Below are 15,303 nucleotides of genomic sequence, written 5' to 3' on the forward strand. Positions count from 1 at the left end.
TCAGTTTGAAGGGATTGGGTGGGAGGGGGGTGTGGGGGCACTTTTTATAGTCTTTACAAGCATTAATTTTAATTTTGTTGTTCTTCGCTTGAACTTGGTATGCAGAAGTCTTAACTATCCTGCTTGTTTAATATAGGCATCATTATTACAATAACACAATTTTTTCTTTCAGTGTTCCTTTGCGTTTCTGGGTGAACATCATCAAAAACCCAGAGTTTGTATATGATATCAACAAAACTAACATTGTGGACTCCTGTCTCTCAGTTGTTGCTCAAGCCTTTATGGATAGTTGCTCAACCTCAGACCAAAACCTAGGAAAGGTAATGTGAAGTTCTTATTTTTCAACAGAAATAATTATTGACTAGACTCTTGTTGCAAAAGCAACAAAAAAGTCTTCTGTTCTGATATACATGTACTAATTTAACTGGAAGACATTACTTCTCTCACATAGAAACAATAGTGGATATGAAATTATTGTGAATGAAATATCCAGACATTACTTCCATGTAAAAAAGAATGAAAAAAAAATTAATTTTTAAATTCTTTCAGTGACAACCGGAAGAAATGCCTAACAAAAAAACATGTTAAACATTCGTACAATCATAAGTCAATCTTTCCTTAAAGTTTTGTAATTCACATGTCTGCCAAATCTGAGATCTCTTTGAAACAATATTTTTGTCTCAGGACCGGAAACGGAAGAACGGAAGTGATTAATATAAATAAAAGTTGGTATTTTTTGTACATTTGCCCTGTGTACATCACTGTTTTTCAGGCTAGATGAAACACCAAAGAAAGTCAGTTAATCTTATTAAAACATGATTTGTTTGAACCCTGCCGGTGTGAACTGGAAGTAACGGTTGACAAAATAAAACCTATTTAACACATCTTGAATCAAATGTCTATCATTCATGAAAACTTTGTGTCTCAATCACTAACAGGTACTAAAAATCTCGCGGCCATCAATTTTTTTTTAAAGCTACCTAGAAATAATTGAGATATCTCACCGGAAGTAGAATTTGTTTGCTTATTTAACATTGTATAGATTACATATATAAGATTTTATACTGATAAATTCATTCCATGTAAAATAAATAAAAAAAGAAAAATGACAATTTTTGAAGTGCTCCCGGTGACGACCGGAAGTAATGACAAATCAAACAAAATAGTGTAAACCAACTACAGACATAGGTCTATCATCCCAAAAAGTTTGATTGTTCAAGTCATTACCGTTTTTGAGATCTCAAGGATTAAAGGTTTATGTCTTGGGACAGGAGATGGAAAAAAGGAAGTGCTCAATGAAAATAAAAGTTAGTATTTCTTAAACATTAGACAACAGGATTTTACTGCCTATCAATTTATCTCTTGTTGTCCAAAGTGTTTCGACATGGGACAGGAAATGGATGGCACGGAATGAAATTTAAAATGAAAAAAAAAACTCGAGATATTAACATTCTCTATCAGTCCTGAAAACTTGAAGAAAATCTATCAAGCCATCTCTGAGAAATCTTGTGGACAAAAAGGGGGGGGGGTAATAATAATGATAAACTAGACACGATCTCGTTGCGAGCAACACTGCAATATTGAGATTTCCGGAAAAGGTCATTTTAAAACTGCAATATCTCTGCAATGCGTTGTCCGATTTTAAACGGTTTTTAGTTTTGTATTCAGTACAAAAATGTCTACAAAACTTATATGCTTTAAAATTCCAAAAATCGAAATTTTGGAATCACTTCCGGTGACGACCGGAAGTGACGGACGACCTGCTCATATTAAAATTTGATAAGTTTTAACCATATTCTGATGAAAATAAATTGTAAATTTTTTAATTTGAAAAATTTTTAAAACACGATTTTCTAAAAATGCTGTTTGAGCGGACCGGAAGTGACGGACGATCACGGTTTTACCTGATCGGCACTAAGGATTCAAAAATATATTATTCCTAAAAATTTCAATGTTCTGTCTTTAATCGTTTTTGAGAAAAATGGAGAACAAAATCACTTTTTATAAAAAGAAAAACGAACATAACGGCCGACCGGAAGTGACGTCATCAACAAAAATGTACGTGATAAAAGACCTTGAGATTTTGTATTATTCGTGAAAATTTCATAAAAATCTGTTGTAGCATATTCGAGATATTTGATTTTTAAAAATATTGTTAAAGCTGACATGAATTCATAAATACGTATTATTTCCCTTTTATCTCCGACTACCGCCATATTAGTTGTCGATTTCTATTGTTCTGCTCATCACTACACACCCCCTATATAACAGGTCGGGTACACTACCTTATATGGATAGCATTATTTAACACGTGACAATATTTACGTCAAACAGATTCGCCAATCCAGTGAATGAGTCGCAAAGCATGACGGTCTACTACGTGTTTACAATTCAACAGAGACACGTGGTTTTTGTCGATTTTATGCACAATATTTAATTGCTTGGCGGAAAATTTGTACAGCTTGTTTTGTACTTTAAAAGGTAAAAAAGGAAAGATTAGGTACCAAAGACTTTGTTCCATGCTCACATTGAAAAATACATGTACATGTAAAGATATATACAATACATTTCATCAGCGTGTAAAAGGGGGATGGGGGTGTTTTCACCCCCTCCCCCAAACATATGGGTATTGAATGACACAGACAAAGCAATCTTATTTTAGACTAGTTCAAATAAATAATGCTTTATTAAAGCTAATTAAGATTAATTTACTAATAGGTATTCAACAAGTGATCTATTTGGAAAATTACTCGTAAAAATATATATGCTGGTCGATTGTAAAAGTACAATTTACAAGTACAATGATATTTTAAAGTGCATTTAAACTTACTTTTAGTGTTGATCTTGTAAGAAAGGTCGTGCATCCAGTACAAAAATTTCTCCGGTCATCCTGAATTCCATATTCTGATTTTGCAAATTTTAAAGCTGCTACCGGTATATGTTTGCGGTCCAGGATAGCATTTGTACCATGTTGACTATGTCCGGGAAATGAACATTGCTTTTGAAATGGCATAATTGGAAACACCGGTATAACGAACACTAGTAGCACCAGCAAAACATTTTGTACGCTAAGCATTCTCAGTAGTGTCACTGAAGAAAATTTCAAAGCGCATTCTACATGTACTAATGTAGTCCCAAACCAGGGATATCACGTGAAAAACGTACTCACTGCTTCGATTTCAATAGGATATACCTCTCATTTGTACATTGACAATGGGGTATTTAAAAAGGTTGATATAAGGCATACTAAGCAATATTTTTCAAATGTGAGCATAGAAATGAAAGATCAGACATAGTTTTCCACATTTATTTCATAAATTCTGAAAAAAAAATTAAAATGAGTTTCCAAAGGACATTTCAAAATGGTATATATTTTCAATACGTATTGTATACACTAAAACTCGTAGTAGCCCACAATGCCTTGCAACTCATTCATCTGATTGGTCTGCCGATAAAAGTAAACAGAAAGCTAATTTAGTATGCAAATGTATGCCGACGTCACAAAATCTAGTGGTCTCGACCTGTATAAGGCCGAAACACTATTCATGCTTCACCGCATTCAGGTATTTCATCCACCCGAACACGTTACCTTGGACGAAAAGACGTGTAGAATCGCGTTTTGAACAAAAATAATATGACAACCACTGCACTGGCAAGGAATATCCAATGAACGACGAAACAAGACAGACTGAAATCCAGGCACAGATACTTTAAAAATCCTCGATAATTGTATACCGTTTTCCTGTGTATGTTATAACATTGCACATGCGCAATCACACACTGTGGCAGATCGAGCATTGTCAATGATCGCATGGATTCTTTTTTTAGAAACCGATGGAAACGATTTTACGTTGTTACTTTCTTGGATTTACTATCATTCATCTACTGTGTTGGATGGAGTGCCGCCGGGGTTTTCAAAAAGATGCAGACGGTATGCACTCTGTATGAACGACATACGTGTTCGATGAGCATGTGAAGTAAGGCAGCACTATTTGTGCAAAATAGTACGGATACCTTGGAAATTCTTTCAAAGAATAAATATACATGTTTTTTGTATTTTATTGACTGCTGTTTCCTTTATTATTTACTACAACGATTTTACTACAATATGTAGTTCATGCATTTAGAAGTCCGTGTAACCTGAATGCCTCGATCGGAAATCAACCGACCGTAACTTTCTCGACCGGTATATATACCCCAGTGGTAGTAGAGGAGCGATCAAAACTAATATGGCGACCAGACACTTTTATGAGTTCATGTCAGCTTTAAGAAAAAAAGAATAATAACTAGAGACGATCTCGTTGCGAGCAACGAGTGGGTCTTCCGTCCGATTTTTTAATAGATTAGATCAAACTTATCAATTCAAAGATAAAACCGAAGATATAAGCGAATAATTGTAAAAAAAAAAATTGCGGCACTCGGGGCTTGAACCCGGGTCGCCTTGGCCATATCCAGGACTCTATCGACTAAGCTACTCCGACTCTCGCTTCAGGACTTTGACGCTTCATTGCTCGAGAATGCCTTGATTGATTTTAAAACAAATTACAGATTCTGAATCAGTAAAAGGGTCACTATAAGGTGTAAAAATTTAAAAAAAAAATATTAAAAAATAAAAAAGTTAAAAAATTCAATTTTTCAAATTTCCTTCCGGTGACGACCGGAAGTGTCGGCGGACATTCTCCTCTTGACCTACGTGCACCAGAAAAACGGTAGATCTATCATCTCTGAAAATTTCAGCCTTTATCTTTACTCGTTTTTGAGAAACCTGGCAGACAAAATTGACTTTTTAAAATCGTAAACGGAGGATAACTTCTGACCGGAAGTGTTTTTTCAAAAATTAAAAAAAATTGTATCAGCTTTAGATAAAAACACGTTTATATTGAAAATTTGAGCGTAATCGAGTCAGTAATCTCCGAGAAATCGTCTGCACAAAATCGGTAAGAAAAAAAAAGAATAATAAGAAAAGTGAAAAAGAAACAATAGAATAATAGAAGGGTCTTCCGCTGAAGACGGAAGACCCTAATAATAGTGAAAAATAGAGAAAAAGAAACCTAACAAAAATTGAAGACCCTAAAAACATTACAATCACTATAAGGTCTTCCGTTGGAAACGGAAGACCTTAAAAATGTACTGTAACTGGTCCATTGGCAGTAGTATTTTATATATTGTTTCAGATTAAACTTTGTCAATAATCATTTTTGTGATCTCTTTAAATGACATTGAAAAAGAGGAATATGGGTTACCAATTAACTGTAATATGCATTCCAATGGTTGACAGTTAAATATCTGGAGAACCCTTTACATGACAAACATAAAAATTGTACTCTGGTACCACATAAAAGAATATACCTCTATATCATTAAAATGTAATTTCATGTATATCTGATTTTTGTGGCTGAGACTGTATATATTTTACAGGACTCTCCTTCCAACAAACTTTTATTTGCCAAAGACATCCCACAATACAAGAGCTTAGTTGAGAAGTACTTTCAAGATATAAAATCCATGCCTGCTGTCAGTGATCAGGACCTTAGTGCTTATCTCAATGAGGTCTCAAGGGTAGGTACTGGGTTTTAAACACTGTCCAATACTGGTCTGTGAGCCTATAATGTGTTTGACATTTGTTGTCTTGAGGATCTTAAATTGTTAATGGTATCAATGGATAGTAATTTTATTAATCAAAATTGTTGTATTCTATTACATATCGCGTTTCGGCTCTATGAGGGTACCATATAGCATTATTTTCCCAAGTTCAGCGGGGCACAACATTCAAGATCTCCATTCAAAGATTTTAACACTATTGTGTAATCATGTGACAAGACTGTGTACACTACCCCTACAGTACCAACCAGACTCAACCTAACACCAAAGCAGACCCCAAAAGTTGACTATGGGTCTGTTTTGTGTCTTGTCAGGGTCTGCTTTTCAAAAACTTGCATCTTTTCTGGGTCTGCTCAGGGTCTGCTATGGGCTTACTTGGAATCAGGGGTCCCCTTTACGCACTGAAGTGTGACCGCCTGTCAGCCTGCCTCCTTGCATATTCCAAATACACATGTAAAGACATACAGTCCTTTTTTAGTAGCGATTTAAGGATCTGATTCTGAAGTTGGGGTCTGCTTTCATATGTCCTTTCTGTGTCAGCCTGGGGTCTGCTTGGGGTAAGCTCTGAGTCTGCCATTGCAGACCTGAAGCAGACCCTGGGCAGACACAGAAAGCAGGCCTGGGGTTTGGTTTGGGTCAATTATCTGATAGGTTGGGTCTGGTCGATTCTATAAACCACTGTCCTCATGCGGCATCATTCTTTTTCATGAGCGGGCATATCATAAATTTCACTCTGACCCATGTATTATTCATATATAAAAGTGTTATTAGGGCTTTTCGACTTTCGGTCGAAAAGACCTATTGTTTTTGTTCTGTTTTATTATTATTTTTACTTATTCTCGACAAACTTTCGTCAGCGATTTTTTAAAAACAGAAAGGAATATTGAAACAATTATGAAATGGACTAATAGCGTTTCTAAATGGCACGCGTATGTCCCTTTTTGGACTTCTGGTTCCGGTACTTCCGGTTTACACAAGCAAAATACGAGAAATAAAAAGAATCAATACATTGTTTTTATTTCTTGAGGAATTTCGTTGTAATTTTAGAGTTAGATTAACCTTGTTGAGTTGTTTAAAAAGTTTCGTGTAGGCGAGTTTCTATCTCTTATCAGTTTTGAGATTTTAGGCCTCTAACTTGAGAAAAGGGGGGATGACAAAACAAAAAAATCAGAAAAAGCTTAGGAATGCTATAAAACGGATAGATATTGTTTAAATAGAAGTAATTAAGGTATATTCCAAGTTTCATTGAATAGTATTGAGTACTTCCGGTTTTATGAGCCGATGAAAATTGTCTAAGGGAGTTTCTATGTTTAATTGAATTCACGCGTGTAACGTTTTCTCAAACAGTTATCAAGCAAATATTTTTGTATTTAATATTTGCAGTAAGGGACCAAATGCGCAGACCGGAAAAGGTCCTGGAAAAGAACTTTTGAAAAATAAGGGATCTGTAGGGATCAGTTTTAAAAACAGCTCTTTAGCTGTATCTTTTTTATTATTCATCCAATTTTCAAAATCTTTTCGGTTAATAGTTCAGAATAAAGAGTACAATTTAAAAAGTATGGTCCGAGGGGCCACTTTTTGATTCCCTATAGGGATTTGAAGGGCCTAAAGATCACAACTTTTTTAAATTTCAAAATTATTTTTTGGAAGAGTTATCTCGCTTTATTTTAAGAATATAGAGCACAAATACTCTTAGAATACCAAGTTTTGCGTCCAAGGACTGAATACTTACTTTGAAATGATTTTTTTGAAAATATTCTTCTGGAAATTTGATGTGTAGCTACTTGTTAAGTTCTGGAGTTATCTTTCTTTTCACACTGCACTACCCATGAATTCCTATCTAAGCAACTGGTTATACCAAGGCGTTCAGAAAATATGGAAATAGATCAGACAAATTTTTTTAAACATTTAAAAAAAAAGGAAACTAGGGCTGTCGAAAAGCCCTTACTTTTTGTTGAAGACAAAAAAAGTTCTAGTTAAGTCTTGTTGCTATGACAAAATCCAGAAATTAAAACTTATTCGGTCACCTGTTTGCATACACGTTGGCACTTTGGTTGTAAACAGCCTTTAAGATTTTATCAGATAAAGATGATATTATGTCACTAGGGGAGAACACGGACAATATTTTGACAGTGATGTTATCCCGGATAATGTTGACAAAATGCAGACTAGGTCTGAGAGTATGATAGGAAACCTTGTGTAGGTCTGGAGTCATATGTACAAGAAAAACATCAGAGACAACCAGATCTCCCATAACATACATGGGCACAAGAACTAGCCAGCTTTTGTTATTATGAAGACAGTTATAAAAATTATATATATAAAATAAATATTGGAATTTTTTGTGTTATTCATAGATGGCAACCGATCGGTTTACGAAAGAAAATGCCCTTCATGAACTTTACAACTATGTACACGAGTACAGCAATGCCGTAAGTTTTGAAAATACCTTTAAAACTTTCATATTTAGAATTTTTTCTATCTCATTGCTACACGACTAATTGTTTTATGCCTCCAGATTAATGAAGGTTTGGAGGAAGATCAGACATCGTCAGCCCAACAGCTTCCTGCCAAACTAGGTCATGTGATCACATCAATGGAGGGGCCTTCGGCCTCTGGGCCATCATATGTCTGACCCCAGGCAGAATTCAGGTGGATTCTACTTAATTAATCTGCAGTATGTCAAAGAGCAATACCTAATGTTATCAACATCTTCAAGAAATTGCCATCAGACAACAATATTAGATTTATTTATAAGTAAAAAATATGTATGTGTAGAATGTTCATTAAGAATTGGAATTGATATGATATGCATTTGTAAATTTTTATGAGGACTTATTACTCATGATACGTGTGCAATAAAATTGTTTTATATTAGTACAAAGTACATGTAACATGAGATGAATATGCATCACTATTAACAAATGTGTCTTACTATGTTATTTCATAAAATATCTTTTAAGCTTCCCTGACTTAATTTTCTTATCAAACATTCATCTGACATCTATTGTTTTATTTTGTTTCACCATTTAAACAACTGTAACTAAAGTTGGCACCATTAGCATTCTTGTGTAAAAGGCTTTTACGTTTGCTAGTATTTATTTTAGTATTACACCTACTCCTATGAAAGATTGATGAAATATTCAGGAAAGCATTCTTCTGAAGATGATACAATTATATTTATAAACCTAATTGATCATCTGTTGCACTTAAAAGATCTATTGATATCCTTTTGCAATGGCATCACATGTGTGGTCACAGATGTCATATAGTTTTCTCTTTTTGTTGTAAAATAATGTATTGAGTTTACTCCTCTTAGTTTAACTGTTCTCATTTCAAATCCCTAAATGTACCAGTATTTACAGTGCAATTTATCAATGGCTAGTAAAGATGTACGTATACTATGCAAAATTTCGTGAAAACTTATTTATCATGATATATACAAAAATTTAGGATTAGGAGTTGAATTGTTTTTACTTGATCTTGTATATGTTTAGTCTTTCATTAACGGTATTATGTCCTTGCCAAAAGTTTTGGGTGTTCAGTTTTTAGGCAGTTCAAATAAGCGATGTATAATTGAATCAATGAAATGAAGAAATCGAATTTGTTTTCAATAATTATTGTATATTACTCAAAATGTTAATTGTTTCATGGTTATACAGATTCACATGGCATTTTCCATCAGTTTCACAAACCAATTCTATGTATACCAAACAAGTGCAATACAACTGTTTTGATTATAATATTTTTTTCTATGCATTAAATACTATCGTAGTCTTCAGTTTAATGAATGAATGAGTGAAAGTTGTTTTAATAAGCTAAATGTAAGAATTTTGTACACCAATGAGTTCACAATTATTTCTTACATTATGGATATTATACTTGTATACAAAACATTTTTTAGAATTCTGTGCATTATCCATGTTTTTAAAAGATAATCCTTTGATATGCATGCTCATTACATATAATTGATTGAAGCAGGATTGATCATGTTGACCTGCTGTAGATAGAAGTAATTGTATAAGATATTTTAATGAATAAAAAAGGTAATACTTTTCCAGTTCTCTTTTAAAATTACATGACATTTTGGGAATAATTTTGAGATAAAAAGATCACCTGACCATGCATTTTCACAATGTCATTACACATTGTCTGATGTCAGATTTAGAGTTGCATTGTCCTGAATTATGCAGACCAGGCACGGATCTAGAAATCTTTCAAAAGGAGGATCGGAGCGAAAAATAGACCATGTTATATGAATGGCATTTTTGTGTTGCACCAATTTATAAAATTTGATATCGGTAATTACCTCAAAAATATTAAAACGGCGCCTCGTATATTGGGCCTATAAGCTAAAAACGTCTGTAATAGGTCGGGTATACACAACCACATATGGATAGAATTATTTAACATGTCACAATATTAGCGTCAGCCAGATTCTCCAATCCATTGAACGAGTCGCAAAGCATGACGGTCTACTACGCATTTACGTTTCAACAGACACGTGGTTATACTCTGTTTTACACACAATATTTAATTTCTTACCGGAAAAATTGTATTACATGATTGTAAAAAAGGAAAGATTACGTATCTTAAACTTTTTCCATGCTCACATTGAAAAATACTGTTTTAGTTTATCAATTACTGCTTAAAAATCAATCAATCAAAAAAACTGGCAAACATACGCATACGAGTACAAGCAAAGTTTGATTAGAAAAAAAAATGCCTAATTGTTTCATTGGTGACCCAATCGTTGAACACAAGAAATAAATACTAGTACATGTAGTTGTACTTTTTTAAAACATGTACATTGTAAATAGTCACAATGATAGAAATGCACAAATATTACAAATTTTGTAGCATGTAGTATTTTGTACGCTAAACATCCTGATGAGAGTCACTGAAGAAACTTCAATGCGAATTCTACTAATGTTGTCCCAAACCTGGGTGTCACGTGAAAACGTACTCACTGCTTCTTATTTAATACGACGTACCTCTCTTTTAAAAAAGAAAAGAAAAACACATTCATACATAATGAATAACTATACAGGTAACTCTCGATAGCTTGAAGTCCAAGGGACCGAGGGAAAAGTTCGAGGTTTCACGAGTTCGAGTTTTCAAGACTTCGGAATTTTCCGGGTTGACCGACGGGTTTTTAAATTAGTCTTACAAGATGTTATGATTAAGCCATTTATTTAGTGCTAACCTTACCACCCCTACGAATGTGTTCGGAATGTTTTCTTTATCGTTGCTAAGTATGTAATAAATCCAGAGGTGCTCGAATAAAAGTTCACGAGACTTCACCGAGATTTGTTAAGTTCCTGTGAAATTTCGAGCGGAAGTATAAGTGTTCGGATAATATTCTCAAAATACGTAAGTGCTGGTCGATTTTCATATCATATTCTACTTTAATTTATGTTAAGACATCAACACCTTTTAAGATGTATGTCTTATTTCACCATCTAGTGGTTTCTTAAATTAAACGATGATATTCAGAACAGAGTTATCGTTCGTGTTCAACCACATGTAGAGAGGTTGATAATATAAACATTGGGTTGCTTAATAAAATCATAGCCATGTTTGATGCTTGTAGTGTGCAATACCGTTTTTTAAAAAAAATAATGGGTGAATATTTTGCATAAAAACTAAGTGTATCGAGCCATTTTCAAGGAACATTCTGCATAAAATAGTACAGTCTGTTTCACTATTGATGTTATTACTAGGTCAGGCGCGGATCGAAAATTAATTCTTAGGGTGGGATCTTTACTACACGCATGTTAATTGTCGCAACAGCAGAAAAAACTATTTTTTGTATTGTCACATCTATTTCTAGAACACATTTTATCCACCAATTAATGAAGATAAAGTTTAAGATCAACAAACCTCTAGAATTTATATTTGCCTAGATTCTCTTAAATAGACTATGAACACGAGGCACGATTTTTACTGCGAAACTAAAAGGGTCAAATAAAACCACGTGGTCTAAAATTTAAATGACAATAACATTCGCAGGGGTGCTTACGCATGTGCCTAAACAACGTTTTCTTTTCAGTAAAATATACAGAACTGGATGATTTTAAAATTAAATACAAACAACTATTGAATAAATTCATAATTATTATTTATTTTATGCATCATATTAAGCATGTTAAGACCAGATTGCTCAGTACTACAGTACTGCGAGACGATCGACATGTCATAAATGTGATAACTGAGTATCACCCATTGTTCCCACTCTAGGGGTCCTTCACAAGCTGTAAGAACTTGTTCAGCAATAATCATTATAATGACAACGATGCTGATAGGCATAATTTTTACAGTTTTATAATTCTAAAATTTGACCATGGCTCAATATTATCGTTTCGTCTCAATTAATTTCTCATTTTCATTGCGTCTCCAAATCACTGTAAAACGTAATTATAATTAGATTAGGTATCGGTAAGGGAAATCATCAAACAATTATCACTTTGCAGGACAAGATGTCGCCTGAATAAACAACCCGTAAGATTATGAATAACGGGACTGCAGTTTGACTTCGAGGGATCAAGGGTTTCGAGAGATCAAGAGTTCGAGAAATCAAGAGTAAATTTCCTTAGTTACATAGGGAAAAAATCGGGACCCTGGACTCACTTCGAGTGATCAAGAACTTCGAGCGATCGAAGTTCGAGCCATCGAGAGTTGCCTGATTTTCAGTCCGTTCCTACACGGTGATCACGGATGCCCTTTATTTGCATTTACATAAAATTGCAATTGAAACTTTATAGAAAATCGATGTATATGTGGTACGTGTAAGGAAACAAAATCAACGCAAAATGATAACTTTTCCCCAGAGGTGTAGATAAGAAGTATTCACCATTCTTCGCCGGCTGCCTCCTTAGTTTTTTTCACCGAAAACATAGGACATTCTTAGAGTGACATTTTTTTTTAACAAAATTAATGTTCAAGTTCAAGTTCAAGTTCAAGTTCATTTATTTCCCTCATAACATATAATGTTACATGGGGTGCAGAAGAATTATATACTAAAGTATAAGAAAAGCAGGATTTACAAAAAGAAACAGAACTAGACTCTTGTTGCAAAAGCAACAAAAAGGTCTTCCGTTTTGATATACATGTATCAATTTAACTGTAAGACATTGCTTCTCTCACATAGAAAAAAAAGTGGATATGATAATTATTGTGAATGATATATCCAGACGTTACTTACATGTAAAACAACGAGAATGAAAAAGAAATCAATTTTTGAAGTACTTTTTGTGACGACCGGAAGAAACGCCAAACTAAACAAAAATGTTAAGCAATTGTACAATCATTTGTCAATCTTTCCTCAAAGTTTGGTTGTTCACGGCTCTGCCAAATCTAAGATCTCTTTGAAACAATAGTTTTTGTCTCGGGACCGAAACGGACGAACGAAAGTGATTAATAAAAACAAAAGCTGGTATTTCTCGTGCATTTGCTTAATGTACATCACTGTTTATCAGGCTAGATGAAATTCCAAGAAAGTCAGTTAAACTTGTTAAAAACAGGATTTGTTTGAACCCTTCCGGTAAGAACCGGAAGTGACAGTTGACAAAATTAAACCCGTTAAACACATCCCCAATCAAAATTCTATCAATCATGAAAGATTAGTGTCTCAATCACTTACAATGACGAAAATCTCGCGAACATCAAATTTGTTAAAAGGAAAGCTACATAGGGATATTTGAGATATCTCACCGGAAGTAAAATTTATTTGCCAATTTAACATTATATAGATGACATATGTAAGATTGTATACTGATATTTTCATTTTATGTAAAATGAATAAAACAATTTTTTTAAGTGCTTCCGGTGACGACCGGAAGTTACGCCGAACAAAACAAAATAGTGTATATACATGTACATACAAAGGTCTATCATCTCACAAAGTTTGATCGTTCAAGTCGTTACCGTTTTTGAGATCTCCAGCAATCAAGGTTTTTTGTCTCGGGACAGGAAACGGACAAACGGAAGTGCTCAATGTAAATTGTAATTAATATTTTTTTGTACTTGCCCTTTCTACTTAATTTTTCATCGACTTCACTACAAATATCAAAGGAAAACAGTTAACCTGATAAACAGCTTTATTTGTTTGAACTCTTCCTGTGTGGACCGGAAGTGACAGAAGACAAAACGAAACCACATCTTCAATCAAATGTCTATCATCCATGAAAGTTTTGTGCTTTGATAACTTATAGTCTCTGAGATCTCGTTTGTACAAATTGTGTTTCAAAAAAGGTACCTGAGATATTTGAGATATCTCACCGGAAGTAGAATTTTTTTGTTGAGTTAAAATCGCATAGATAACCTACGCATAGATTTATACTTATATATTTATTTTATGGAAAAGGAATTTTATGCGTAAAAGAAGTTATTTTTGAAGTGCTACCGGTGACGACCGGAAGTTACGACGAACAAAACAAAAAAGTGTGAACACATCTTCCGCTATGGGTCTATCATCCCACAAAGTTTTGATGTTCAAGTCTTTACCGTTTTTGAGATCTCGTTGATACAAGCTTTTTCAACGCGGGACAGGAAATGGACAAACGGAAGTGCTCAATCTAAATTGTATTTAATATTTCTTGTATACTTGCCCTTTGTACTTCATTTCTCATCCAGCACACTACAAATATCAATGGAAAAAAGTTAAACTGATAAACAGTTCGATTTGTTTGAAACCCTCTTGTGTGGACCGGAAGTGACGGAAGACAAAACGAAACCGGTTAAACACATCTTCAATCAAATGTCTATCATCCATGAAAGTTTTGTGCTTTGATGACTTATAGTTTTTGAGATCTCGTTTGTACAAAATGTGTTTCAAAAAAGATACCTGAGATATTTGAGATATCTCACCGGAAGTAGAATTTTTTTGTTGAGTTAACATCGCATAGATAACGTATGCATAGATTTATACTTATATATTTATTTTATCGAAAAGGAATTTTATGCGAAAAAGTAGTTATTTTTTAAGTGCTTCCGGTGACGACCGGAAGTTATGGCGAACAAAATGAAATAGTTTAAACACATCTACAGCTATAGGTCTATCATCCCACAAAGTTTTGATGTTCAAGTCTATGCCGTTTTTGAGATCTCGTTGATACAAGCTTTTTCAACGCGGGACAGGAAACGGACGACCGGAAATGATTTTTGACAAAATCAAAAAATCATCTCGAGATATTGTCATTCTCTTTCATTTTAGAAAATTTCAGATAAATCTATCCAGTCATCTCTGAGAAATCTTCTGGACAAAAACTTGGAAAAAAATAATAATAATAACTAGACACTTGTTGCAAAAGCAACAAAAAGGTCTTCCGTTCTGATATACATGTATCAATTTAACTGTAAGACATTGCTTCTCTTACATGCAAAAAAAAAGTTGATATGATAATTATTGTGAATGATATATCCAGACGTTACTTACATGTAAAACAACGAGAATGAAAAAGAAATCAATTTTTTAAGTACTTTCTGTGACGACCAGAAGTAACGCCGATCTAAACAAAAATGTTAACCATTTGTACAATCATAAGTCAATCCTTCCTCAAAGTTTGGTTGTTCACGACTCTGCCAAATCTAAGATCTCTTTGAAACAATATTTTTTGTCTCGGGACCGAAACGGACGAATGAAAGTGATTCATAAAAACAAAACCTGGTATTTCTCGTACATTTGCTTAATGTACATCACTG

General features: G+C 33.9%; 1 protein-coding gene across 6 annotated transcripts in view; it reads left to right on the forward strand.

The window, feature by feature from the left end:
• Positions 1-9,656, forward strand: part of LOC128158169 (plexin-B-like) — a 342,553-nt gene extending 332,897 nt beyond the window's left edge. For all 6 annotated transcript variants that reach the window (XM_052820921.1, XM_052820923.1, XM_052820920.1 and 3 more), the window contains 4 exons: positions 173-320; positions 5,419-5,559; positions 7,959-8,033; positions 8,120-9,656. In XM_052820921.1, coding sequence (XP_052676881.1) covers positions 173-320; positions 5,419-5,559; positions 7,959-8,033; positions 8,120-8,236 — 481 coding nt within the window. In that variant the 3' untranslated portion in view covers positions 8,237-9,656. The remainder of the gene's footprint in view (positions 1-172; positions 321-5,418; positions 5,560-7,958; positions 8,034-8,119) is intronic.
• Positions 9,657-15,303: the final 5,647 nt, after the last annotated feature.

The sequence above is a fragment of the Crassostrea angulata genome, chromosome 8, assembly GCF_025612915.1.
Source record: "Crassostrea angulata isolate pt1a10 chromosome 8, ASM2561291v2, whole genome shotgun sequence".
NCBI lineage: Eukaryota > Metazoa > Mollusca > Bivalvia > Ostreida > Ostreidae > Magallana > Magallana angulata.